This window comes from Fusarium sambucinum, chromosome I (assembly GCF_050947815.1).
Source record: "Fusarium sambucinum isolate potato_lamoka chromosome I, whole genome shotgun sequence".
In the NCBI taxonomy this organism is placed as follows: Eukaryota; Fungi; Ascomycota; class Sordariomycetes; order Hypocreales; family Nectriaceae; genus Fusarium; species Fusarium sambucinum.
This window is the reverse complement of record NC_139294.1, coordinates 3706675-3734580: the sequence shown is the minus strand read 5'-3', so window position 1 is coordinate 3734580 and position 27906 is coordinate 3706675. Positions and strand designations below refer to the sequence as shown.

Genomic DNA, 27906 nt, shown 5'->3' with positions numbered 1-27906 from the left:
GACATACGACTAAAAGTTCATGTTATTGTTGGCAGCCGTGGGATTGCCTTGAAACATGGTGTTAAACCATGGCTTCTCCAGGAAGATGCGCATTCCATCTTCCCACATCCCTTGCGACCCTACTCCCATACCCATACCTTCCAAGTCCCAACCTGGAATGAGATTTGGGAAATCAAGAATACCTCCGTTATTGTTATTGCCCATGCCATCAGCTGCAGAAGGTAGTGATGGCATTACAGGTGCCATAGCCGCGGCCAGATCTGCTGAGAATGGCTCGTTATAGTATGGCATAGAAGCGCTAGAACTTGACGCGTTGTCAGGGGTGTCATGGAAGAATGGCTGTGGAGGTTGTGGGATATTCGAGCCCCATCCTGCCATTGACGGCCGATTGGCTGGGGAGTTGCGATTACGAGAGCCAGCACCTGTAGCGACTTCAGAAAGAAGTTGGAGAGGGGTGTTTGCCGTTGAGGTGCGGTCAGAAGGTTGTGTTGATGAGTTGTTAGCGGGGGTTGACTGCTGCTGCGAAGGAGATTGTTTAACTGAGGTTGATGGCGGAGCTGGTTGGGATTCCTTGGCTTCGGACTTTGCTTGTTTGTAGAACCAACTGCGAAGCATGACAAGAACGACAAGAAATTTGGCAGCAGGTCGACAACGATCATCTGCCGCGGTTGCACGAAACTTATCGAGAAGGCCGTCGAGATACTTGCCGACTTGCATGTCTTCTTTGTCGATCACTCGGCCGAGATCAGAGCCTGTCGCCGATGCCGTAAAGTAGAGCTTGATGAGCATGACAACAGCGTACGCAACACGGACGAAGTTGAATACAGGCAGGCATCGCACACTAAAGACATCCATGGCCAGGAAGGTATTGAGCATGTCTTTTATAGAGGCTAGGCATGTCGATACGGAGCTAATGTACGCAGCAGACAGCTTGTCCCCGCCAACAAGCCCGTTTTGCAGATTAGCCGTTGAGAATGGCGGCCGTAAACTCTCGGCTCGAGATTGCAGCGCCACTTCATGCATATATAGATTAAGTACGCCAAAGCTTATAAGAAGTGTTGCTGCTGATGGTTAGCGGACCGAAATGCCCATTTCGGATATTATTCTTTGCTTACGCTGCAACAGGTCCGGAGGGACCTTTTCCTTATATCGTTTCAATTCCTGCTCGAGACCTCTGAGAATATATTGCGTTCTTGGATCATTCATACTGATATCTGTGGTTGGGTCATCAAGGGAAAACTGCACGCCAACTTCTTCAGACAGATGATGTGCCCAAACAAGATGACAGAAATAAGCATCAGTAGGCGCAGCGTCTGGCGAAGATTGCAAGAGCTGAAGACTCTCGTCCATAAAAGGAGTCCAACGTATGAGAATGGGTCGGTGCAAGGCCATAGAGGTGTTAGCTGCTAGAAAATAGCACGTCAGCCATGTGCGCCGACTTTCCAGGCTTGTTGAGTCTGGAGGTGTCCAACGACGGCTCTGAGGCAAGGGTCCTGCCACCGAGGTGCCTGGTGCAGGACGCCAAGTATCGGGCATAACTAGTCCACGGCGCTGCTTAAATTTCTGGCCGAGTCCAATATCGATGGCCATGACAGCTGACATGTGAACAAGCTGGTAGAACTTGAGCTCTTCAAAGTGTTCTGGCGGCCAGTACCAAATCACGCCAACATTGATCGCTTGCACCAGCTCAAGACTCTTCTCGCCAGAAAGTATTACCTTCTCAGCAAAGGTGAGCATCATCTCCTTTTGGAGAGTCTTTTGGAGGACGGGCGACTCTGCAGACGCAACTGCCATGATGGCTAGGAAAAGTATCGGTTTTGTCTTTCGAAGTTCAGATGCTGTAAAACCAGGCTGGAAGATGACAGCCGGAAGATGCGAGATCATATGGTCATTATACCGAGCAAATAGCTCAGTGGCTTTGTCCATGGTGATGATGCCACGCTCGACGATATCACCACCTTTTGCTCTCGTCAGATATGCCGCCAGGGCCTCAGCCGGAGTCTCCTCGGCACGGGACTGCTCGATTGAAGCTTCACGACCGTCGGAGAATTTCCTCTTCTGTCCAGTCGCTGGCGTAGGAGCCAGGGTCGCACTCGACCGAGCCGGGGATGCGCGTTCTGGGTTGTGCTCAGCTGTAGATGTCTGCTGCATGAGAGGTTGGGCCGACGCAAAGGACCCCCATGCTGGCGGTCTCCAACTGGCATTGTTGTATGAAGCCGCAGGTGTGCTGGAATCATTGGGTGGTTTGGGTGTGACATTTCTTGATGAGTCCGCGATACCGTGGGTCAGACCTTGGCCTTGCGCATATGTCTGGCCACCTACAGGTGCTGCTCTGGCCTGCAAGCTCGCTGTCAAGGCGTCGATCTTCTTTTCTAGTTCAGCGACTCTACTATCCGTCTTCTTTTGGCGCTTGCGCGTCGGCATCGTCACGACACAGTTCCGTCCGGCCTTCCGGCATCTTTTGCATGGCCCCTCATCGTTAGGGTCAGGCTCGCAGCGCACTTTCAAACCGCGACACGCTTCGCATGCACGTGGTCGCTTAGGATCATTTGCATCTCCATCATGTTCATCGTGGAGTTGTGAATGTTGATGCTGCGGTGATTCTCGATTTTCAACTGATGCGCTAGGGGTGTTATCAGCACTGTTATGTTCATCATGCGCGTCGTGGGTATGAGAGAAGGGCATCAGTGAGCCCCCGGCAGATGAGACATGGTGACTCGGCGACGGTCTTGATGTTCCGTCTGGCCCAAAGTTTGTTAGTGATGAGGCTCTATCGCCAGTCGCGCCAAGACGAGGATCGAGCTCCATCGGAGCTTGTTGCTTCAATATGCCGGCCTTTTGACAATGCGATGGTGGAGGACGGCGATGTTTGTCGCCGACTCCGATACTTCCGGAGGCTTGAGTGAGATTAGTCAGCAATTAATCGGGCCATGACGTCCGCATCTCCGTATATCTCACCTCAGTGACATTTAGACATCATGTCACCCGGGCTGACGCTATCTCCAGACATGAATTCAAGTTTTGTAATGATGATAGAATTAATAAAAGTAAGCCCAAGCATATTGAACAGAACACCTCACGATTAGAACGTAGTGATAACTGATAGAAACCAATACTCTAGATGATGGCATTCAAAATATCTTATATAGAAATGACCTATCCATAACGCCATGCTAAGTAGAGAAAAGTACCATGTTCGAGCCCACATCGACGCTACTCATCCCACTTGCAATCCTTCAAATTATTTCAAACCGTCCCTCATACAGACTAGCCCGACCTCGATTTCTTTCCATCTGGTAGTTTCTTTAACCCTTTCGAATCAAGAGTCCACGTTAGTGGTGATGCTGAAAAATCAAGAAAAGAGTAAATCCACCGTAAAGAACTATTAAGTAAAAACTCCGATATGCAAGGTATTAAAGTATAAATCGTCATAAAATAGTGTGGTAACGTTTGGTATGGTATGTATGGTATCATCGCATGTCGAAACGAGTGGGTATGTGGCAACAACAAAACAGGTAAAAGGTCAAGCACATATACAGTTCAGAAACGTGTCTCCTCTCTCAAACGGCTCTTCGATCCCTGGTGCTGGGGGCCCATCATGCCACCCATAAATATGGAACTCTCGCGACGTCTGCTAGTTGAAATCGTATTTTGATCATACGACGCGGAAGCACCGCCCAGATCTTCGTATGAGGGCTGCAACATACGCCTGTCGTTGGCCGAAGGTGGCCTGTAGCCACCATCGTAAGCACTGTTTGAGGGGTCGTAACCGAGTCTGGATGCGCTCGAAGGGGGCGAAGTCCGCATTGGAGCGTTGTTAACGAGAAGGGGAGGAGTAGGAGTCGATCGTTGTGCGTCTCGTCGCATCTGGCCATGAGGAGATGATACACTACCAGCGGTAGACGGACGAGCAGGGACGTCAAATCGTGGTGGCGCCTCGAACCGTTGGAGTTCTGGTTCGGAGACGGGTGACGGTAGTTCATAAACCTCTGGATCAATTCCAAAAATGCCCTCGTAGTTTTGGAGGAACATTGCAAAAACAGGCGCAGGGATGTTGAGAGTTGGTGAAAAGACAATGCCAACGTTACGGACGGTCATCTTATTTATGTCCGCGTTGTTGATGATCTTGATCAAGAAACCAATCAGGTATTTGAGCAGTGTCGCATTGGCCTGGGGAAGTCGATGAACCAGCTCACCCAATGCCGACATCTTTGCCGCGTGGTCTGTAATCTCCATTGTCGTCAAAAACTCCATATGTAGATCTCTAGTCAAAATTGTAGTTGGCAGTTCTCGCAGATAGAGCTTCAGCAATGAAGCGACGGCATGGATGTCATAATATTGGCGGTCGGTGATCAGATTGATGTCCCCTTCCGTGTTGAATCGCTCTTTGAGCTGCTTGATGACAATGTTAGAGCCACTCAAACGGAAGATTCCTTCTTCAAGGATAGCATTCTTAGAGTCCAGATACTGAATGCATCGGTATACGACAGCCGGAAGAGGCACGTTCACGTCCGTAGGAGAACAGTATCGAACGGCTTCTCCCAGAGGTGCACCGAAAGCTTGTTGCACAGGGCCTTGGTAAGAGTTCTGGGGCGGTGTCGCATTCGCATCGCTACCACCAAATAAAGAATCTTGACCTTCGGATGAAGACCGAGCCTTAGGCCCAAATCCAAAGAAACTTCGTTTTCTCTGCTTCTTCTCGTCAGCCGTTGGCAGGTTTGGCTTATTCCCCCAAGCGCCCAAATCAGATATGGGCTGAGGGTCCCTAGGACCTGAAATAAGCTTGCTTTGTGATGAAGAGAAGGTGTCAAATCCACGGGCATGCGGGGTTTCAGGCAGGCCACCAGAAGTCTTTGGTCGTGCAGGGCCAGTATGCTGAGGGGCATCTCCTAGTTGCGTGGAATCGTATCGGACACCGACTAAAGTATCGGAATCTGATGGGTGATGGTAAGATTTCCTGGGTACCTTTCGGACTTTACCAGAATTGGGAGGTTCGAGACGATGGTCGGTACGATGCTCAGTGCGGTGGTCATGGCCTGGTGTTTGACGATCATGTTGATGGCCACTTCTCGATGACAATGGTGGTTCAAGGTCCTCGGGGTCCCGATAATCAACCCATTGCAGAAGAGCCTCAACCCACAGGTCTCGCTCCTTGTCGCTTTCTGCGCAAAGGACGTGTCTGAAATGGCTGCTCGTGTCCTTCTTCTTAGGCTCCAAAATCAGGAAAGCGTGGCGGAACTGGTTATCCAATTCGTCACCATTGGCAGAATACGCTGGCGACTGGCTCTCATTGTTCTGATTCTGCTTGCCAATCTGTGCACCCTGAAGCTTGATGGTTCCCAGATGCGCACCACCGGGCACCTCAAAGTACTTCAACAGGGGCCCGTTTAGGACGAAGTATCTAGCTTTCCAGCCACCGAAGTTCTTGCCCTTCTTAGTCAAGTAACCGCTACGACGGGGCCTACCATCAGGTCCGATTTTGTTGCCAGTAGTTTCCGATACCGTATCGCCCAATGATGCTGTGTCGTCCAGATTCGGTGGGAGAACGTGAGACGACAAATATTTGCAAAGCTCGACAGCTGTCTTTGTGTCAAAAGGAATATCAAGTATGTCGTCCATGAACTGCTCCAAGATCGTCCTACGAGCATCGAGCTTGGCCGGCGCATGGCCGCTGAATAGAGAACGCTCCGGCGCCCTGACTGTGTAAGAAGCACACTGCTTCAATCTTGAATCAAGTCTTGTCAGTGAGGCCAAGTCTTTCTCAATCCGCCAAAGCTCGCCATTATCAGATCGCGAGATAACAGCCAGAGTGAAAACGGGATCTTCTTCGAGCTGCGTAAGAGACATCATGCTCGCTCGAGATGGTTTCATGCGGGAAGACGCAACCATAATTTTGATAGAGGGTAGTGCGTTTGGTGGCAGTAAGAGGTCAGGGTACTCGTCTGTTACCAGGCCCTTATAAACCTCCGTTCGTTCGCCAGGGCTGGACATTCTGATGATTGGCTGATCTGCGTGGCAGACAACTTCCTGTTGCGCAGCCTGTTGTCTTTGGGACGAAGAGCCTTCGGACGCAGCGCCGTTTTCGGGTGCTCTTGCTGGATTTGCGGCGGGTGTTGCTAACGGGGTGTTTGGTGGCAATGGTATAGGTTGACGAGGTGGCCTTGGAGAGAGAGGTCCTGCTTGAAATGGTATCGATCTTGGGGACAAAGGCGGCGAACTGAGGTTGGAAGGCCGGGGGCTTGCGGGTAGGCCCGGGCTTAACAAAGGCGCAGGGATTTCCCTAGTTTTTGTTCCACTGAGCATCTCTCCCAGTGAGGCTGTCCCAAACTCTTGTACAGGGACATGGGCTGCGTCTCGTGGGGATCCAGGTTGACTGGATTTGCTCTTCTTGGACGCACTACGCGCAGCAGCTTCTTTTATAGCAATAATTTCACGATCTCGATCATCCTCTTCTCGGGTTCTTCGGCGTCCACGGCGGTCGAGAAGAATTTCATCAACTTCCAAGATGTCGTCATAATCGGATTCAGTTTCGTCTTCCTCGGGGGATGGGCTTAGATGTGTCCTTAGTTCCTTGTTCAACATCAAGGGTGCAGGTGGTGGCTTCCTTGGTGGAGGCACTGGAAACTTTGAAAGACCTTCATCAGGCTGAGGAGTGGCCTCAAGAACAGCAACTGTCGGGAGATGTGTCACTGGAGGCTTTGGTGGTGGCATCTTGGGTGGCTCGCTTGGAAGGCTACGCGACGGCGGGATAGCGACGTTGTAAGGAATGTCCTTGGCTGGTTCCTCCAACTTGTCTGACTTCTCTTTCCGTGCGTCGTCCGCAGCGCGCTCCTCGGCCTCATGATCATACTTATCCAAAGCATGATCTTGCGGTTTAGGCATGGCATGCGCAGGGTTCAAGAGGTCACCCACAGCTGAATGTGGAGCACTAAGCTGGTCTGCTGGTGGAGTGATGGGATAAGGCGCCATGGAGATGTCAATAGGCGAATTCCTTGGGCTCTCGGCTTCGAGAATTGGCGATTCTGGGGGCACTGTCTGATCCTTGGCTCGTTGTAAATCAGCTCGAGGGGCCGGGGGACCGGACACTTTCGTGGGTTCTTTTGCGTCATCGTTTGAAGACAACGGAGCAGATGGAAGTGATATCACCTCTTTCAGCTTCTTTCTATATTTCTCCTTGTCTTTCAGAGCTCTTTCTAGATCCTTGTTAAGGCCTAGAATCATGGCCCGTTGCTTATCAACCAAGCGCCATAGCTGGCTATTTTGTTGCGACTGAGAATGCTTCTCCTTAAGCAAATATTGAATTAGAGTCTCGGGGCTGCCTGCTGTCTTGATAAGGTGGGCGATTTCCGAAGGTCCATGTTGACCATCAGTGTTGCTATTTGATCCAGACTTGGTTGAGATTGCTGAAATGGCTGAATCAATGGAGGAATTTCGAGTTAGTCCTCTGGAAGACTCGGCCTGGGCCGCAGCTACCGGACCAGCCATGGCCGGAGATACTGGCGAGTTTGAGCCTGTTCCAGGCTTCGAAGTTATAGGCTCAGAGACGGTTCGCAACCCATTCGGACTGCCTGTGTAGCCCTGTCTAAGTGAAGGTCAGCTTGCGAGAAAAGTTCGAGCAGTGGTGGCAGGTGCGCTGGTTGCTGCCCGTGTGGGAACAAACCTGGGGCTGAGAGGTCGAGGTGATCCTTCGTCCGAGGAGTCGCTAAGGAACGAGGTCTCTTTAACAAGGCCCGATGAGATCTCAGGCTCTGTATTAGCTCGGTAAGTTGGTGTTGGTGTAGATCGGCTTGGAAAGACGTCGCTTCGCGGACTAGGACTTGCTTGCTCGTAAGGAAAGTTGGCAGCGGCCTTAAGTGGACTTGAGATTACTGGTCGAAGAGATCTAGTGGTCGCAATGTGTTAGAGAAGTGGCGCAAAGGGTTCCACGGCAGAGCGCAAGGTGTTCCTAGGTTCGAAATGGGAGGTATGGTGAAGGAGTGCTTAAGGTGTAGTGGCAACCTCGTACAACACTTGACCTGGGGTAGGGAGGAAAGATAATCGCTGGTCGAGAAGGGCCAAAGACCAAAGATGTATAGAGGGGAGAGATTGTGAGAGACAGTGATGAAGGGGCCAGGAAGAAGCCGGGGGGCAGCGCTGGCCGGGGTGTGGGTGGAGATAACCCAAGCAGCGTAAAGCATGCAATTGCTTGCGAGGGTTTGTAGTTGGGATGAAGACTCTGAAAACGTGTAGGCCAATGCTTACCTGTAACCTGGCGAGGATAACGAACCAAGTGAGAGCGAGAGTGAGGGTACAGATGGGCTTGTTCGAATGATGCGACCAACGGTAGGACTGTCGTCGACAGGTATTTCGGTAGGTGAACGAGCACGATCGAAAAATCTGGTATTGACAGGAGTAGCAACAGAAGCTTCGACACTCTGGCTCTGGCTCTGGAGCGCAAGTTGTGGCATGGTGCGCCAGGCTACCTTGCAGTGTTATGCACCATAGGGCATCAGCCAATGAGTCGGGGTGCAGTACCGTACAGGGCACGGAACGCTGATGTGAGGTGAGCCTGGTGAGGTGAGGCGTTTCGAGATGCCGGTTGCTGCGGTGGGAATTAGTCCGGGCCCCAACGTTACATGCAGCTGTAACCGCGTTACAACAGAGTGCAGTGCAGTGCAGTGCAGTACTGTATGACTGGGTGAGACAGCAGACTATAGCGCGCGATACAAGGCCGAGAAACGAACGTCGAAAAGGTAAGGATTACGGGTATAATAGAGCAGCTTTTGGTGTGTGGAGTGCAATGTAATGCAGTGCCGTTGGAAAAGGTTTGAAGCGAGCGACTGGGAAGCGACTGTCGCAAAAAAGACTGGCTCAATATAGCTATGCGAAGCCAGGCTGCCCTGGACGACAAGATACCTGATACCTTGCCTTGCCTTGCTTTGTTCGGCTTGGGAATGGAGTCGAACAGGGAATGTCGTTTGCGGAGGAACCAGGTATTGGTGAAGCGAATATCGACGGCCACGGCGGTACGTACTGTACAGGCAGTATAATGCGTATGCGCCGGCGCGGGGACCTCGGAGTGGGTAACACAGACAGGTATGTAAGTAAAGTGTTTTGGCTGTATGGAACAAAAAGAAAAGAGAAAAGAGAATGGATAAGAGAGTAGAGAGACTAAAAAAGGAGGGAGTGGTTCCTAATGGATGGATTCTTGAGGGGGAGATTTGCTGATTTGATAGGCAAGTTTATCGATGGAACCAGAGTAGCTAAGGTAGGTGCCGTCCGCCCTCGTGGAATCCTATTCTAGAAAGGGGCCCGGGGGGGCGGGCGAAGAAAAAAAAGGTACCTAAGAAACGGCCACTATAATCGCTGGGTTGCTTGAATCATTCATTTATCAAATGATTTCTAATAATACGAGTCCTCTTTCCTTTCTCACAACCAGTTTTTAGAGTCACTAACAGTAGAATCCTGTTTCAACCAAAAGCAAAAGTTGGTTCAAATAAACATTTGTTCATATTGAAACTGACGCGATGGAATTAGGTCTTTTTTACTGGATGGGATACCTACATCAACCATAAAATACTACCTGCTACGGAGGTGTCTCCGCCGAAAGATACTTGCTGGTGGGCTACAGACCACTTAGCAAGGATCATGGAAGAGATGGACCCTTTTTCCCTTGACACAGCAGATGAGTGGTCTGGCAAACACCCATCACTGTAAATATTCTGGTTGCATTAAGGCGCCTATATGTATATCGATAATATTGTTAGCAACCACATGACATATCCAGATGGCTCCGTCTGACCGAACAAAACGACACTGACAGCAAAAAGTAAGGGGTAGTCTGACCTGACGTGACTTGATTCTTCATCCGTGGGCCTACTGCAACAACAATTCCAGGATCCAGGTCAGCTTCTCGCACTAACGCCAGCTAATGGCAAACGAGGCTTCCGCCCTGCTTAGTCTACCCCCTGGAAAATCGTCAATCGCACTCGACTAGAAGACGCCACTCAAGCGTCCACTTTACCATGACAGCAGTTTCCCACAGTAATTAATTTTGTGCCTGACCCTGCTTGACTCAGGGCCTCACATGGCAAGGTTGGAATGACGGGCGGCTGCTGCGGGGAGCAATTCATTAATTTTAGTATTGTCGATTCCGCATCGTCATAATCCGTCATGACTTGGTGCTGAGAACAAGAAGTAATAGTTGTTCAGACTAAATTAAACGAAACTACGACTCTGGAGATGTCGTCGTTTCCGTTTGAAACGGGCCGTAAAGGTCTAGAATTCTCCATTCCAGTAGGTTGTCTAAAGAGACACTTTATTTGGGGTTCACTCTGCAACGCGACTGGAACTTAAACTGCCACGGGGACTACGGGACGTTGCGAGAGTTAGTTAACTCTTTTCTTTTTTCGACGTGGACAAAGGCTTTTTTTCCTTTTTGAACGGTTTATTTTAGTGCTTGAGCTTGGGTTCACGCGTGAACCTTTTAGTCAGGGGTAAAAGTGGTTGATTTCTGGTCCTTGCTCAAGCCTCCGCGGGAGGGATTAAGATCAGAGGCACTACTATGTATCTTGAGCTATCATCTTTCTCTATTTTGGCGCAATGGATGTAATGTTGCAGCACTGTCACCATAACCTACCATTGAATTGAGAATATTTGATTACTTTTAATGTCGGAAAATTCAATGATCTCGATTATGTTTCAGATGTACCTTGCTACTGCTACATCGTATATCTTTTTCCCACTATCCATTGTTCACTTCTTTGTTAAAAATTTGACCAGCTGTCTAATAAATTGATTGTCTTCTCAAAGCCATTGTCAGCTTGCAACAAAACTGGCCAAGCCGCAGGTGGACTCCTTCAATACAAGGGCAGGGGCCCCCTTGAAAGCGTCGAGGATCACCCTCCCAATCAGAGCCGCAATGGGCTATAGCACGCCTGATTCAGAACGGCCAAACAATCCACTGCAGGGTTTAATGTGCAAGGGTTGGTGAGTCTAACCGCTATAGACTGTCATGTAGCAATCGTGAAGGGGTCATCAGATAGATGGCCGGAGTATTTCTGCCATGTGCTGGGTCCCCTTTTGACTCCAGAAAAGACACAAATGAAACTTGTTATCCGTAGATAAACCAGAAAAAGAAAAGACAAAAAAAAGATGGATGTATTTTGGAATAGTATGCAACAAAAAACAAAGTTCCACTTACAGCCAGCAACAAGTACTCATTGTATGTACTTGTTTTAGTGAGTTTCCCACAAGTCATGGTCTGCTACGTTTCACAGTATGTATCCAATCCATCACTCTACATTTCGCTTGCATTTTGAGGTCCCCTAAAAGAGAAGGTCGCGTAACAACAAAAGTATAGCATGCGCGTGTGTCCTATATCAATTGCGTATGTAGTATGTATCGGCATCATGCAGGTACAATCTGGCCATCTCGAGTGGCCCGAACTCCGGAGATCCATTCTAAACCCTGGTCAAGATACCAAGGTCATCATCAATCGAATCAGCTTCCCAGGTCTAACCGCCCAGAATCCAAGCACTGACCCAGTTATTTGAGGGACGACATGACACAGAACGAGCTTCAGATCACAAGACTCCGCATATATCGGCTTTGTTTGGGATCGCAATGAGAAACACAAGGCGCTTCGGGCTGAGATGGCTTGTATCATTATAGAAATCGAGACATTGGCAAAGACACTCCCGTCGCCCGTGAATGGTACGACAATGGCAATGTGCCTTTGTACACAGGTACACATACATGTCTGTGCACATACAAACACAACAGCCACTTGATAGATCAACTGCAAGCCACTCTGAAAGCGTCACATCCGGGGCAAATGCCAAGCTGCATATGCAAGAGAAAGGGTATTTTCAACAAACCTGACCATGCTCCCTTCTTTGCAATCCATCAAGTACGGGAATAATTCACTAGACAAACAATAGTAACAGAGCAACATCTTCAACGCATACCTTTCTCCTCTTCCTTGCAACTTTGCATTGAGACACATCCGCAGCGGTCGCCACGGGAGCATGTCTCGCAAGTAGTGAGGTACCAGAGAAACCGCCAAATTCTTCCGTGTGGTCGGATTGTGACTGCGCGGCAGGGCTTAGAATCGAGAGCGGGATCTGTGTTCCTGGATCTTTGTCATTGGTAAATGTACGATCCTCGCGTCAAGGGCTGCTACATGTGCCAAGACAATGTTCCAGATGGGCTTTTCGTCACGAAAAAGAGCACCCGAGGACGGAAATTGCAAAATTTCCAGCTGTTGATGAGAGTTCCCGAAATACATGTGGGTAATAGTTTACCAGTAAAGAACCAGATCATATTTGTGAGTACTATCTGCCATTACTATTAGTTGGTTCACGAAAACTGTGACAATATCGTGACTTGGATCCCAAAAAGGATGAGCTACGGAGTACATCGTAAGCTAGAGATAAAGTTCCTAAAGCTAAAAGACTAGGGACACTGTAACTATTAATGGGTTAGATCTTGAGGACGAGGTTTAATTCTCGATCAACGATTGCAAATCCTCTCTACATCTACAGATAGCCGACTCCCAACTTCACAATCAGATTACACTCGACAAAGGCGGTGTGATGTGATACGCATATGTGATAAAGATAACGAGATGACTTGATTCCAAGAACCATTGCCGTTGTATAAACAAAATCTTCACATACTTGTTCGTGGAATTGATTATCCATGTTAATACGTGTAGAACACATGTAACTTTGCCTATTATTCCGCCATCATGGGAAAACCAAACAACCGTGTCACGATAAATCCCCACCATGTACTGTAACCTTATAGTTACACGCGGTTGATTTCGATCATCGCGACTCCGCCCGCAAAAATGCACGAAATACTCCACGTTTCTTTCTCTACTAGCGCGCGAGTAGTGATTAACTATCACTCGCGTTAGTAAAAAAATGTTCCCTTTTGTTAGTCCCTGAGCTCGGATGTTGTGAAGAAGCCTTATTTCACGGCGGGCCTATCCGTTACAGGGTAAGGTTGGAGACAGACAGTAACCACATCGCGACTTGAGTTCCGTAAAAGCTTGGATAGTGTCGGAACGTGACCATGAGATGCTTGTTCTAGAATCGTGGTTCAGGATTGGATCGTTATGCCGATTCGATATCTTCAATCCTGACGGATTGTCTCTCTGTGAACTGTATCTAGGGAGATACAGTTTAACATCTAGTGTTTCACTATCCCGAAAGCCCGACAGGAAGCCTCGGGATTGTTGACTATGTCTAAACTTATCCCAGTATCCGCTGGGCTTTAGGGTATCTTGCAAAAAAATCGTACGATAAATCTTGGTTCCCCGTTTAGGAAGAGTATCATCCCTTATTCTGATACATTGACTAACACCTCACGTTCCCCATAGACGTCAATGGTGATGGGTCTTTCGGGTGATATAGTTAGAAAGGTGCCTTTGCAATGCATAAACCAGATATAATACCTGTTGAAGCCATAGATCCGGGCTGTAAACGTCGGATCACGAATTCCGATGTTATGATTTCGAGAGTTTCTTGTCGTCTGACGTCTTTGAAACGAGCCACGATGATGATCGACTTGATGTATGATCGTCGCCCAACTCATAGCTGAACCAACCACATGGCACGTAGGTATTCGATATTCACGGCAAGTCGCCTGCCGATGCAGCATTCGCCGTAACCATCGTTGACAAGAATAACCTGAATCAGTTCTGCATGAAATACTAGTTCTCTCCAGATAGAGCAACTCCTACAGGAATCTGCTAGTGGCCTCGATACGAGTTTGACAAGTTCATTGTCAGCATCAAAACCCTATTCAGGTTAAACTTAGGCTATCGTCAACATGGTATTGTATTTACAATCCTGGCGAACGGAGGGTCTAATCACCCCTGAACATCAGCGAGTATCCAGGGGTCCGTAGTGCTTAAGCCGGTTTCAGGAGAGGCGGTGGAAGTGGTGATCGCCATGACAAGCCACTAAGTAAAATTATAGCAATTCAAGACGGTCCCTGAGCTGATAAGTTCCTCGGCTCCGTGACAGCGGGATGTCAAAGATCAAAGCCGGCAGTGAGTCGGGAGAAGGGCCCACTAAACCCGAGCCTCGGGGCTCCGAGCCAGATGACCGGCGTCGGCGGACCCGGGGTTTTGTGTTTCGAAGGTTCTGACCTCGGATGAACAAAGTACTTTGGCCTTAGAATATGCCGCTGGGGTGTCATTGGTTAGATGTCACATTGTGTTTTCAAGGCATTCTTCATGACCAAATTCCAAGCCCACCTCGCTTAAGCAAGGCCGTGGATAAAATTTCTTTGTTCTTTGACACAAAACAACGTTGCAAGTCTTGGACCAAGGTTCTACAACGTTTTTGCCAACGGCCAGCCCAACGAGACAAGCTTAGCCCTGCATCGCTTGAGTTGTTATCTTTTCTTCTTTTCTTTTCCTTTTCAGGGTCTAGGGGTCTAGAACACGGGCAGATGGGCCATCTCTCCTCAGCCCCTGCCCACTGACAAGCAAAAAGCTGGTTTCTTATTGTGGAATGACTGAGAGAGCGGGGGCTGACGTGCATTAGAGTTGCGCATGTGCGACGTCATGATCCCGTGACCAACCCAGTTGTAGTCTTTGTATGGATGCACTTTATACTTCCAAGGTGGAATTAATTGTTAGTGGCTGTGAACTTGAATGCCTGATGGCTGGTGGCTTAGACTTTGGGTATTGGTTGGTAGGTTGGGTATACAGGTCGGCTAGAACAAACCATGGAAGCTTAATGCCTCTCTTTCTTTCCTTCTTCAATCAATCACTCGCATTTCAGTTTTTACTTAATATCATCGTTCCCGTTGACATACACCCGTTAACTGTCAACTTTCATCCGGGCACTCACTCTAACCCATCGTCACCTGTCGTGGGCACATACGGACGGCTACTGTTACTGTTACAGCTACCGCTACAGCGCATCACCCCCACAGTGATCATCAACTGATCGTTCCCCCATCCATCACCGTTTGGCTTCTTTGTTCATCGTATTGCGGGTAACTGCATTTCATCTATTCCAACCGCCAAAAATGGGTATATATTTCTCCCTGTGCTGCGCTGCATCTTGCCGTGTATCCCGTATCGCAAAGTTAACCGTCACTGACGTCATCTAAACAGTCACCAAACCATACGAGAAGAAGCGACTTTACATTCAGCATCCAGAGGAGGACTACGCCCTTGTTAGCCATCGCGTAACCCGAATCGTGCCTCCACCACCAAGAGAGCCTTCTCCCCCTCCTCCGCCGCCTGTTATCTACAGGCCGCCACTGCCACCACCTCCTCCACCACAGTTTTACCCGCCTCCGCCTCCACCGGTTATCGAGGTGCCATGTTCGCCGCCTCCTCCTCCACCACCGGTCGAAAAGCCCAAGCCCAAGCCCGTGCCCAAGCCATCGCCTCCTCCTGTAATTGAGCAGCCAAGACCTTGTTCTCCGCCTCCCGAGGAGCCTATCGAAGTCATCGCTGTCGATGTCGAGCCGCATCACAAGAAGAAGAAGAAGCCCAAGTCTCGTTCTCGAAGCAGTCACAGCCACCACAGCCACCACTCTTCGTATGACCACGATCGAGAGCGTGTCATCGAGCGCGAGAGATATGTTCCTGTTCCAGTGCCTGTTCAAGTCGAGCCGCGCTACGAGACCTTCCGCTATGTTGAGGGAACTCGACGTCAGCAATATTCCCCTCCATCACCACCTAGACGGATGATTGAGGACGATCGCATGCGACTTCGCATTACGGATCGCGAGCGTGAGTACTATCGATGATGGGGAATTCGAGAACTGGATTGAAACGGATTTATGAATCTGCGTTATGATTAATGACTTTGATTTCACATTGAGGCTGAATTTAGGTATCAGAAGGAGTGTTATTTGAGGAGTTGGGGCAGATCGAAATTCCTATATTATATTTTCAACAGATATTCGTATCTTTTATTTACAAATGGCAATATACTACCTTATTTTCAACTTTGTTTTATTCGTCTTCTGTATAAGCACTGCCTAGGGAACCAGGACAACAGAGTAAACATGTCTTTTATGGCCTGCATCATTCTGCCAATAGACATTCCAGAATTGGGTACATGGGAGCTTGAGACTTGACCAGAAGTGATAATTCAAAGCTTGAAGGTATGTGAAGCGTCAAGAAGTGGGCGAAATGAGCGTTGTTAAGCTCGATAGAATGAGGCTCATAAACGTGGAGGTTGAAGCTGTGACATCATTACTGGTAATGCCATGCAGACAATACCTCATCGATTTGTTTTCATCGGCCGATTGGGATCGAGTTTAAACAAGTTCAAAAACTTCTAATCTCACAGACTCAATCCTTTCAAGTTTTAATCATCTCATAAACTATTGTTTTCTCAAAGGTCGTCGTCTGTCAACTCACCTGATTTGAAACCCCACGTAAACTTCCAACCTCTATCTCAACATCAACCTCGCAATCACCTCTTTATTTCTGCCATGTCAGTTCAAGATTCCGGCCCTAAAATGTCTGCTGCTACGAAAGATGTCATCTCAAAGGTGCAGCGCATGATTCCGCCAATGCTGGACAAGTTTCACAAGGGTTTGTTTTGCTAGAAAACGCGCATCACAGACAATCCATGAGACTGATGCGATGAACAGGCCAGCTCGGTAGAGTCGCCGTCATCGGTGGAAGTGAGAATTACACAGGCGCACCATACTTTTCAGCCATGGCTAGTGCAAGACTCGGAGCTGATTTGGTACGGCTTCATTGAATGTGAATATCGACCCTGGGCTGACCACTCTAGTCCCATGTCATTTGCACGCCCGCAGCCGCAACTGTCATCAAGTCGTACTCACCCAACCTCATGGTCCACCCTCTGATGCGCCAAAGTGAAAACGCCAAGAAGGAAGATGAGCCTGCAGCCTGGAATGCGTCCAAGGAACACGAATCTAGCGCTGAACGCATCGCTTCTCAAATCAAGGACCTGCTTCCCCGACTCCACGTCCTTGTCATTGGACCTGGCCTGGGTCGTGATCCATTGATGCATGATACTGTTTCCCTTGTGATCCGTGCTGCCCGTGACCAAGGGCTTCCTCTAGTATTGGACGCCGATGCTCTGGCAATTGTTCACAAACAACCTGAACTCATTAGCGGTTACAACGGCGCTGTCCTGACACCCAACGTTGTCGAGTTTGGCAAGCTGTGTGAGGCGCTCAAGGTCAAGGTGGACGATGATGCACCCGAGACTGCTCGTGTGGAGGCTTTGGCCAAGACTCTCAAGGGCGTGACCGTCGTTCAGAAGGGCGCGAAGGACTACATCTCCAACGGCGAGACAACGTTGACGGTTGATCTCGAGGGTGGTAAGAAAAGAAGTGGCGGACAAGGAGATACCTTGACCGGATCCATTGCTACATTTCTTGGATGGAGGAACGCCTACATGGAGCGTCTTTGGGATGTGGGCAAGGACCCCATTGACGAGCACGAGTTGGTCGGATTGGCAGCTTTCGGTGGCTCTGCTATCACAAGAGTAAGTATCTCTTTCCTTCCCCGAGATCACGAGTTCTTTATTCGAAATATTGAGACCTATTCTAACAACGCCCCTAGGAATGCTCTCGCTTAGCCTTCTCCAAGAAGGGTCGCAGTCTACAGGCGAGCGACTTGACCGACGAGGTGCACATTTCATTCCTTAACATCTTTGGTGATGATAAGGAGGTAGATGAGTCAAAGCTATAGAGGCGTCTAGAGTTCATCTACGAGATTATAGCTAATACGACACGAAATACACGATCATCTTAAAGCCCCTACTTTATCTCAACTTGTAAGCACCGTATGATAGGACTTATGACGATCAAGACTGTTCTTAATGGCCTAGTGATTTCGCCTTTTGTTTTTTCCTGGTAAGCGTAAATTTATATGAACAAGACAGTCTGACGATTTGAACAACAAGATGAGATTATCAGATCAAACCAAGCTGGCATTCTAAAAGAAATGCCACGAAACATTGTCAGTTGCCTTGAAATAGTGGATACGACACAGCATGACAAGGAGTATCATCTAGAGCCCATGAGTCTTCTTAATGTCCGAGGGCTCAAAAACAATACAGCACTACAGGCGCTCCCATCCTGCTTGGGCGTGCTCTTGAAGACAAGCAGTTCGTGATGAAATAGGGCGTACTTTCAGATGCTGCATAGTAGAGCCCTCGCCTCAGGGTATCAGAAAAATTGACCGCTAGAAGCATAAGGGGCAAAATTAGTAGGCCAGTTTATGCTACTTAGGCCGTACTTCTCAGGCTGTTTAATTTTGTACCGTAGAACTTGGAGGCCATCTCTTCTGCTACCCACTGGCCTCCTTTCTTGTTTCTCGGTTATCCCGGCCTTTTGATAGAGAACACATGTATCATATCTACATGGTCTCTATTAAGACTGGATTTACGATACTGTTAGACCCACAGTCTCTAAAGATTTGATATTGCTTTATAGTTTTGTGAACATTTGACCAAGTATGGAAAGGGGCCCGTGGGACTGCATCTTGATCTGCCGTCTAGCGGAATACGCGTCCGGGCCCTGGAATGCAAGTAACCCACGGCTAGGATATGCGTGGGCAAAGGTCCCCGTCGTAGTGCACCATGCAGCTTGCAAGCCTCGCCCCAGTCACTTATGGATTCGCAAAGAATACGACAAAATGAGACGACACTTGCCTACTTTGTTACGTGTCGAGTTCAAGCATGCAAGACAAGAGTTCAGGAACGTACGATCACCGCGCCATGTTTTCTTGAGGGAGTTAAAGCAATGTAACCTTTCAAGGTGATGCCTCATTTTGAATATAGTATTCTGTAGGTACCTAGTAGCTAATGCAATAACTCCCGACCATTAATTTGATATCTCCTTCACAATGACAAATGGTCAACCGTAACGAATCAACGGTAGCAAATACCAACTCCCATTCATTCTAGAGGCCTACTTCGTCCTTGGCACCGAAATCCCTAACATGTTCCATTCCCACTCCCATTCCCACTTGTTGAGGCTCGGCCCAAAATTATGTAGCCATCACCAACATTGGTGTGTCCCATATCTCCCCTCCCAACTTGCCTTCGCTTTGGCATCTTCGGCATTGCCGCCACTCTATTCACCACTCCGCGTATTTGCCAGTTGTTACACATGTATGGCATCACTGCGCTCATACACGGAATCCATAACGCCAGCAACCTCACAAAGTCCAAAAACTCCTCATGCTCGCTATTGTTGTGGTTTATCTTAATTCGAAATATCCTCTTCTGCCGAACTTTCGACGTCCTGTATCATATCAACCTTGATCACCCCCTATGCGTCCCATGGCGAATTCAATATAGCTTGCATGTTTTGTGTTCGGTTTCGCATTTGCCTAAAACAACCCAGCTCAAAAAAGACTTGCTTGCAAAACACATAAAAAGTATTAAATTCCAGCCATGTGTTTAGCGAGAGATCTCCTTCAAGGGAAATTGGCTGGATATGTTAACCATATTAGGAACAACATTGCGTAATGCATTCGACAGATGCAAGGGATCACACTGCTTATCAAGATCGTCGTACAGTTGTGGTGGTAAAGTAGGCGGGTCGTCATTGTTGGTGTCATCATCATCATCATCGTCATCATATTTGGGTGTATGGGCGGGCATTTGAGGCGCTGCTTCACTCAGTCCATGTAAAAGTCACCCTTCAGAATTCTCTCCTGGAAAGCATCAGGCTTGGGCCGCTCAGGCTGCCTGGGCTGCTGCTTGACGGAAGAAGCTTGAGCTGGAGGCTGAGGCATCTCGGAAACGGACTTTGCCCGATCGTGGACGGAGCCTCGTGGAGGAGAGGAGGAGGCGAGCGAGAAGGAAGCGCGAGGAGCACCTATGACAGAACTCTCGGCACGAGACCTAAGCTGCTCGGACCAGTTGAAACCTTGCTGGTCTGGGCGTAAAACATAATTGTCAGATGGGGCTCTTGTATGTTTGGTGTTGCTTGCCTGTGGAACAGAAGAAGCGAGGCTTGGGCGACGACCAGCAGACAAAGCTGCCGCAAGGCTTGTCCCTTGACTAGGGGAGCCTACGAGAGAGGCTTTCCGCCCAGCTGGGACAGTGCGCCCATTGTGAGAAGCGGGAGGAGAGGATGGGCTATTACCATTTCCAGGGCTGCCATTAGGACGTATGTTACGCATGTTGGCAGGACCGAAGCTCATCCGCCGGACAAATGGTGTAGTAGGCGCAGTCTTGGAGTACATGTCGTCATCTTCGATAGCGCTCTCATCAATGGAGTCAGAGTTGTTCGAGTTGGTCGACATGCTTCCTCGACGAACGAAAGAAGATGTGTTTGTGGGTGAAGTGCCAGAGAGACCAAGAGTGGTCACAGAAAGGCGTCGACGGCCAGTGTCGACGGGGCCAGAGGACTGACCAGGAAAACCGTTGCCATTGGAAATCGAATTTCCCCTCTGGAAGAGATTGGTCAGAGCGGCCTGGGTGATTGATCCTCGTCTGTTACGTGTATACATTTCGCCGTTGTTGTTCCCGTTGGGGGGAGCAGTGTCTGCGGACATGATGGGCAACTAATAAACGACTTTCGTCGCTGATAGTTATAGTTTTGGTAACGGTGAGATATGGGGAGATATGCGTAGCAGTGGCGCCAGAGTGGTTCGACGATGGCACAAACAGCGTTACACGTGAATCCGGTGGGGGTGATGATAGTGTTTTAGAGTAATTGTGGACTGCAGAATGGCCTGTAGATTGAGAACAAAGAAGAGTCGAAGGAATGAGTAAAGGAGAAGAAAGGGAAAGAAGAAGAGAAAAAGTTTAAAAGGACGGGATAGAAACGGGGGGATCAAAGGGGTTGATAAAGACGAACGGACAGTGTAGTCAGTGAGCGATGAACGAGGACGAATTGGGGGTTGATCAGCTCTAAAACAGGGGAGCAGAGAAGGCCAGTTGGTGATGAGAGATCGCCGTTGCCGGTTTAGGTAAGAGGCGTTCTTCTAGGTCAACGTTGGAGGAGGGGCGACGACATGAAGACGAGCGAGACCGGCGGATTCGACTAGCAGTAACAGAGAGATGAGAATCGAGGACTTTGCGCAAGATGGTGGCAGTAAATAATTGACCAGGGTCAAGTCTACCTAGGCTACTAAGGTAAGGTTCAGACTGTCTTGTCGTATGTAGCAAGTCAAAAGTTGGGGGAGCATTCAAGATGGGTCTTTCCCCCCTCCATGGAAGCTGACGCCGGTACATGCAAGCGCGGCTAGTTCTAAGATTTGTTTGACTCTGATTTTGAGAACAGGCGGGCGAGACCTTCCCCTGCTCTTCTTTCGTTCAAATCCAAATGGAGGGGAAAGTGCGCCCGGGGCCCGAGTGACGTAGTGGCTACCATGTGGATACTCATCCCCGAAATCGGGCTCATGGTTGGCCAGATCACCCAATAGAAGAGGCACTGCTCCAGGGTCCATTATGGAGGGTCTACATAAGTGAATCGAGCCCGTCGTATCCTCCCCCAAAGAAATAATGGGGATGCCCTGAGTATGGGGCTGAACCCTTGTCTCTCATCTCGTTCTTGCTCATCTTGAATCTAAGGCTAGCAGTTACGGTGCGTCTTGGCTTATTGAGCATATGTTGGTGTCATCGGAATCCGTTACCTGCTCGAATTCCCGACTCGGATGCCCTTGTTTGTGTAATGATGGAATGAGTAGGATGTATGTGAATCAGCAGCTCATTTCCACTCTCGCCTATCATCTTCGATACAAGCCCCGAGACTCCGTGACAAGATTGGCAAATCTGACGTGGACAAGCAGATAGATACTGTAAACTCTTCCCACACTATGCAAAAGTGACGATCTGTCTTTCCACAGTGTTTCGTTGAGGAAGGGTGAATGTGTTGAGTGAGCAGCGGTTCTGTGAGGTATGAGACAGAGACTTACCGACACACATGCCTGCTTCCTTCTCATTGTCAGCTAACCGCTCCTTCCTTGGCGTTGATGCATGGCTATCTCGGAAGGTCTCAGAGGAGCCAGCAAGTCCAGACTAATGAAGCAATAAAGATGAAAATGGAAGGGATGAAAGTATGAATGGTACGATCATTGGAAATGCGATGGATGACCTAAAATAGCACTGTTTGGTGCCTGACTTCCCCATCCTTATCACATCTGCTCTCCATTGCTATCACATGCATTTGTCATTCGATCCGGTTTACAGCAATTTCTTCACTTTAAACCTGACAACATGCCCGACAAAACTGTCAGGATCGAAGATAGGTAACAAGTCAACCACCAACCATCGGTCATTTTAATGAATGGCACGGTAACGCAGCAACGAAACCATGAGAAAATCGCACTCAAAGATGCAATACGAACCGCCACTTTGGACTTGGACTGCTGTTCTTACAGCGGGCGGCTCAGGGCACGGTGGACCCTCACGGACCCTGCTTGTATAGGGCTCGATGCCCAATGTTCCATATTCCTCCCCGGCATCTGCGGCTTCAAACATGGGCCTGAGCTGGGTGCCTTCACTAGCGCTGCCTGGTGGACTGCGGAGAAAACGGGTCTGCAAAGGGACCGCCCCGAGAAGCCAATCCTAGAGCGGAAAAGACACCTGGTAGGTCCCCTTACGATGCCCACAGCGCAAACGATCCATTACCACCTGGCACCGACGTCACCCCCAAATGACGGGTTTGCTTTTTTTGCGGGGTAATTTAAGTTACGACGCCTCAGCCATCTCTGACACAAATTCACCAGCACTTTTATTGGGGGTTGCGGCTTTGCCGCGCAGGTACAATTCCTCAGTCAACGAGATGCGAGAAGTGTTGAACAAGCATGGGAAACATTCTCAACCTTAATCTTTTCGTGTTTGGAAGATGCGCCGAAAGATGGCCGGGCAGCCAATTGGTATCTCACGATTGATCGCTCCACTGGCTAACCACCAGCTAGTTACATATGCACGTTTGGTCATGGTGGAAGATAAGAGTCAAAAGCGAAAAAGGACCTACGATCACCAAAGATGAAACGCTGAAGCAACGAAGCTCTTAGGAGCCAGCAGAGTCACGCACGTCAGATGAACAAGTGCTAATCTAGCACCTAGCCACTATTAATAACGATGGTGGGAGAGGAGGCCATGATGATATGCGACGTAACTCAAACACGCAAACGAAACATCATGTTCGGCATTCACAGTTCACTCTAACTCACTTTTGAGGACGGAGGACCGCCCCTTCTCTCGTGAGAATTACGTTCGTTATTACTTGACATCTCAACTATTGGATCTCATCCAATCCTTCTTAAGCCATCTGCAGCGTAGCACACCTCGCTTCCCTTGACATGACTCTCACAAACCTTGAATCGCGCACGGCCTGGCGTCTGGCTCATTCTTAGCGCCCAGCATCTCAGATCAAGTGACGGCTTGTGATGCTAAGGTAATGGTGGTATTCGAACAACGAAGACATGATCAGCACCGTTTAATATTCAGAATGATGGCACGATGTATGGCGGAGTCGTCATTACCATGGCGTCCATCTCCCAGCATCAACTGCACTGTTTGCTGCAACCTTCCCATCTAGGTTGGCCTTTGGCATCGGGAATTTGCAACAGCCACTGTTTAAGGGATGTCCCACCATGAATACTTCTCTCTTGCCATAGACCAGCAGTCTGGTGGTTTACCTTGTTGCATTCTGCTTTGACCCCAGCTGATCGCTTCCAGTTTCACAACAATGACAAACCTTTCTCATGTTATCACTCATTAGCCTGTAAAATTCCACAAATACCACGTTGTTCGGGAAGACTGAACTCAGAATACGCACGGGTAAAGATCCTTGTCCTAAACTGAACAAGCCTCAGGGTATCAGAAAAATTGACCGCTGGAAGCATAAAAGACGAAATTAGTAGGTCACTTTATGCCCCTTAGACTATAGTTCTAGACTACTTATTTTTATACCTTAAGACTTGGGAGGCCGTTTTTTCTGCTACCTAGTAGACAAGCCAAGGAAAGGCTACAGAGGCCTTGGTCTGTTTCTCCTGGGATTGTCTCTTCTTGAGCCAATCATAGACTCAGCTTTTTACCCCGCGTTTGCCCACATGCTCCCGCGACCGGCTCACGGCATCCTCGACCGCTGCGATGCATTGGTGCACTTGGCTTGACCTCGACAACCTGTATTGGGTTGTTTTGGGTAGGATTTCTGAAGCCCTCGACACCCTCTTCAGTTTTTAATGTGTTTGATGTTACTCATTCACTCCCCTCCGCCATGGTTTTGTTGTTGATCAGTAACTATTGACTGAAGCCGGTGGTTCCTAGTGGCATAATCTTGAATCATCTGGTTCTGTGGTGGTCTGTCGAGATGCCAGTCTCGCCCGCACAAATACGGGCATCTCCCACAATCCGTCATAATCAATTTTGGTAGAAATAATGGCTTTTTAAAAGTCATGGTTTACCACACCACCAAGAGATTCGCGAGCTTGGTAGTGCACACGGGCTGCCTATCAAGTTTGATTGCCAAGGTATAAATACCAGAAGACACAGAAAAGATGGGTGGAAGCCGCCCACAATGCTGCAGCTTGCAACCTGCACGGTGACAGACTAGTCCAAATGATACTGTATGTTCCTGGTGGTGGGGGACAGCATCGTCAACACCAAGCCCGTTCATTTCCTGGACGGTCTGGACCGCGGCGAAGTGTCGATCTGATTCGAGCCACCCAATAACCGTTGTTGCAAGGAAACACTACATAACAGCAGCTAAAGTAAGGTTATGTTGTTGGAATCTACCCTCTTCTTGTCGCCCATTCCTTGTCTCCCTCCATTCCTTTTCTATTCCCTCTCCCTCTCCCTCTCCTCTTTTCTCTTCTGTTCTCCTCAGTTTTCATATCTATATCTTTTCTTCTTTCTTACGGTGCAGCTCGACCATCTTTCATCTACTATCTTCTCATTCATTTGTGACCTGTTTATCTTGACTGTTCTTCATTTGTGATACTCACCGCTTTCCAAGATGGCCTGCATATACTTCCCCACGTCGCGTGGGTTATCTGCCCCGTTCTCGCGTTGACCTTGTCTTGAACCACCTTCGCCTCCCACCTACCTGCATTAATTATCAAGAAGACTTGGACCGGGCACTCGGCCCGCTATCCTTTACATATTCACCTCCAAATTACACACTCTCAACACCAATTGTTTGCGCCTATCTTATATTTGACCGCCTGGCCTTCATTCAAAGGAACTCGTCTCGGTTTCAGCATGGGTCTTTATTACTCGTACCCTCATCATGTGACGGCTATCAACAAAACAACTATTTCAACACAAAACCACAAGTAAGTAGCCACTGTAGCTAACTCAAGCAGATCTCCTTGTTCAATTCTCCTGTAATGTAGCCCTAGATCAACCCTACATGATCGGGCGTTAAGATCGCGCCAACAGTCCCTACGCGTAGGATTTCGCCATGCTTGGCTGCGCTGTCAAGATGTATTTTTGAAGAAGCACGCCGCCGGCTAAGCTGGTAGGATCATCAAGAGAAGCTGCTATAGTGATAGCACTCACAAGTCGTAGGTCACTTCCGAACGAGCTCCGTATAGCAGCATGACCGACATGTGCTAAGAAAGGATGCCGGAGGGATGAGTGATTGGACTTGACTGGAGATAATGTGACATGGGAGGCTTAATCTTGTATATAAAAGAAGTCCTCTTGATCGCTCATAAAAGCGAATCTTGCGTGGTCATCAAGACTCTAAGACAAGCAATGAGGCAGATCTTTCCAACAGATGCATGCTTACACATAATGCCATAAACTCTTGCCCTGTCTGTGGATCGTTGCTCAGACTTTATAACTAGTCAATCGTTCCCCATTCTGTAACATCAATAAGTGCTTTTTCATGTCCATGGAACCAGACCTCTCAAGCGTAGAATTCACTATGTGAGTTGTCTGCTTCATCTCAGTAATATGCCGTTACAATTGCGGCTGCTGTGATTATCGTCAATGAAATACTCAAGCCAATCCATTCTTTTGCCATAAATCGCCTTACTCTAACCATACAAGCACGTTTACTTCATCCAGCGTCGCTGGATTGCGTGTCATGACCCCCTAGTGGATAGCAGAAATGTTGGCCTCCTAAGTCTTGGGGTATAAAAATAAATAGTCTAAGGACTATAGCCTAAGGAGCATAAAGTGACCTGCTAATTTCGTCTCTTATTCTTCCAGCGGCCAACTTTTCCGGTACCCTAATGACCCCTTCTTTTTCCACACAGCCCACACACTCCACAATCGCCAGCATTGTGATACTGCGTAGTCTGACATGCATCACTCGAACATTGCCATGAGCCTGACGCTGAGGAATCCAACATATTGGCACACATTGCGCATGTAAGAGCTAAGCCAGGGTTGGCGTAGGAACACATTGAGCATGTTCCACTAGATGCTGACGGATTATTTGTTGAATTCTCTGGTTCAGCTGCTGCTGTTGTTACTGTCGTCGTCGTTGAAGATTGGGTCCTGGGTTCTTCTGCAGCCTTTAGAGTGCCCTTTGCGTTGGCATGGCTCAGCGAAATTGTTATCTTGGGTTGTCCAGCCTGTTTTGATGACTCTGATTTGATCTTTGTGGTTGATGTTGCTGGCGGTTGAGATTGTCTCTTTTGGCTTTGGGGTCTTGTACTTTTAGGTATGTCTGGTACCTCTGGTACATGAGACTCTCTTTTGATAGCTCTGATCATCCTTTGAAGCTCCTGCGTCTCATCCATAGCACCGAGATCATCGGCATCCTCGTCTCCACAGACTCTGACCATCCCCCGGCCTTGTCCGTCGAGTATTTTCTTGCCGTCAACATCAACGGCGTCCTTGGAATCTTCTCCGGGCTCATCCTCAAACTCGCTACCACTGTCAGAGTCCGTCTCGTCGTCGTCTTTAACAGGATCTGGTTCGTCTTTTTGTTTCTCGAAGCGGGCGAGCGCTGCAGCTGCTCTCAGTTCGCGCCCTCTCATGCTTCCAGCAACTCGGGGCTTTGCTTGAATCTTCCTGCCGCTTTCCAGCTTGACCTTTTCCACTTCATCTGCACCAAGAGCAACTCCGTTGGCGCCAAATTTCTTCAGAATCCTCCTCTCCTTTCGCTCTTGGTAGGACAGCTGCGGCTTAACCTTTCTCTTTCGTCTTGATCTGTATGTACCTCCGCAGAGATGTTCAGGGAGAATCTCGTCAGCAAGTACCGTATTTTTCTCCCACTCGCCAGTAGCAAGACTAGCACCTCTACCCCAGATTCCATCTCCCGTGTACTTTTTGGACCAAAGCTCGTGCATTTGCGATGCGTATGAGTTACGGACCGCCCAAAAAGCCCGCGAGTGATTCATCTGCTTACAGTGTGCTAGCTCATGCATCATGACCATCTGGACGTAGTTGAATGGAAGCCAGCGACCGGTACTGGGTGATTTTAGAACCAGTTGAACCACCTCTCCTGCATTGAAGTTACGACCGACAAATTCACGGTTTGGTTCATATTCTTCTAGAGAAGTGACGTAGAGATGGTGTTCTCTCATGATGGGACCTTTGGAAGGTAAAAGTTAGCAACAAATACATTGCGGCATGGGAGAGAAACCTACGGCATTGTGCAGCTATTCTTTCGAGAAAGTCTTGTGCGACTTTCTCGTCAGGACCTTCTAAAGGCTTGATAAAGACAATATTGGGATTTGGCTGTGTTTTTCTTTCATTTAGCCTTTGATATCCAGCAACCATTTTGTCTCGTTTAGGGTGCTGTAGGATTTTGAAGGGATCTTATTTTCTAGCATGTCAATGAGAATGTCGTGAATAAAGACGTCTGAATGAATGACGCAGTGTGACAAGGAGTGCATCTCTAAGTGGAGTTGAACAGAGGTGATGCCTGGTGAACGTGTAAAGTGGAAAGTTGGAAACGCGAAGTCATGTGACCGATTCAATCTAATCTCAAGAGATATCTAATACATAGACTACAGCATACCAGACAACTAAGAGT

General features: G+C 48.6%; 6 protein-coding genes across 6 annotated transcripts; 2 read left to right on the top strand and 4 right to left on the bottom strand.

The window, feature by feature from the left end:
- Positions 1-9: 9 nt before the first annotated feature.
- On the bottom strand, positions 10-2808 carry FSST1_003929 (Zn(II)2Cys6 transcription factor; the record flags this gene model as incomplete). The annotated part of the gene is made up of 2 exons (XM_083230054.1): positions 10-1061; positions 1116-2808. The coding sequence occupies 2 exons, from the start codon at positions 2806-2808 to the stop codon at positions 10-12; spliced, it is 2745 nt and encodes a 914-aa protein (XP_083087359.1).
- A 732-nt stretch (positions 2809-3540) lies between these two features.
- Positions 3541-8447, bottom strand: FSST1_003928 (GTPase-activating protein BEM3; the record flags this gene model as incomplete). Its single annotated transcript, XM_083230053.1, has 3 exons — positions 3541-7582; positions 7661-7882; positions 8242-8447. 3 exons carry the CDS (start codon positions 8445-8447, stop codon positions 3541-3543), a joined length of 4470 nt encoding a protein of 1489 aa, XP_083087358.1.
- Positions 8448-15030: 6583 nt separating this feature from the next.
- On the top strand, positions 15031-15762 carry FSST1_003927 (uncharacterized protein; the record flags this gene model as incomplete). The annotated part of the gene is made up of 2 exons (XM_083230052.1): positions 15031-15034; positions 15119-15762. 2 exons carry the CDS (start codon positions 15031-15033, stop codon positions 15760-15762), a joined length of 648 nt encoding a protein of 215 aa, XP_083087357.1.
- Positions 15763-16455: 693 nt separating this feature from the next.
- On the top strand, positions 16456-17692 carry FSST1_003926 (NADHX dehydratase; the record flags this gene model as incomplete). Its single annotated transcript, XM_083230051.1, has 4 exons — positions 16456-16558; positions 16618-16715; positions 16764-17486; positions 17564-17692. 4 exons carry the CDS (start codon positions 16456-16458, stop codon positions 17690-17692), a joined length of 1053 nt encoding a protein of 350 aa, XP_083087356.1.
- Positions 17693-19630: 1938 nt separating this feature from the next.
- FSST1_003925 (uncharacterized protein) lies at positions 19631-20512 on the bottom strand (the record flags this gene model as incomplete). Its single annotated transcript, XM_083230050.1, has 1 exon — positions 19631-20512. The coding sequence occupies one exon, from the start codon at positions 20510-20512 to the stop codon at positions 19631-19633; it is 882 nt and encodes a 293-aa protein (XP_083087355.1).
- Positions 20513-25977: 5465 nt separating this feature from the next.
- FSST1_003924 (WLM domain-containing protein) lies at positions 25978-27650 on the bottom strand (the record flags this gene model as incomplete). The annotated part of the gene is made up of 3 exons (XM_083230049.1): positions 25978-26012; positions 26158-27462; positions 27518-27650. 3 exons carry the CDS (start codon positions 27648-27650, stop codon positions 25978-25980), a joined length of 1473 nt encoding a protein of 490 aa, XP_083087354.1.
- Between the last annotated feature and the right edge of the window lie 256 nt (positions 27651-27906).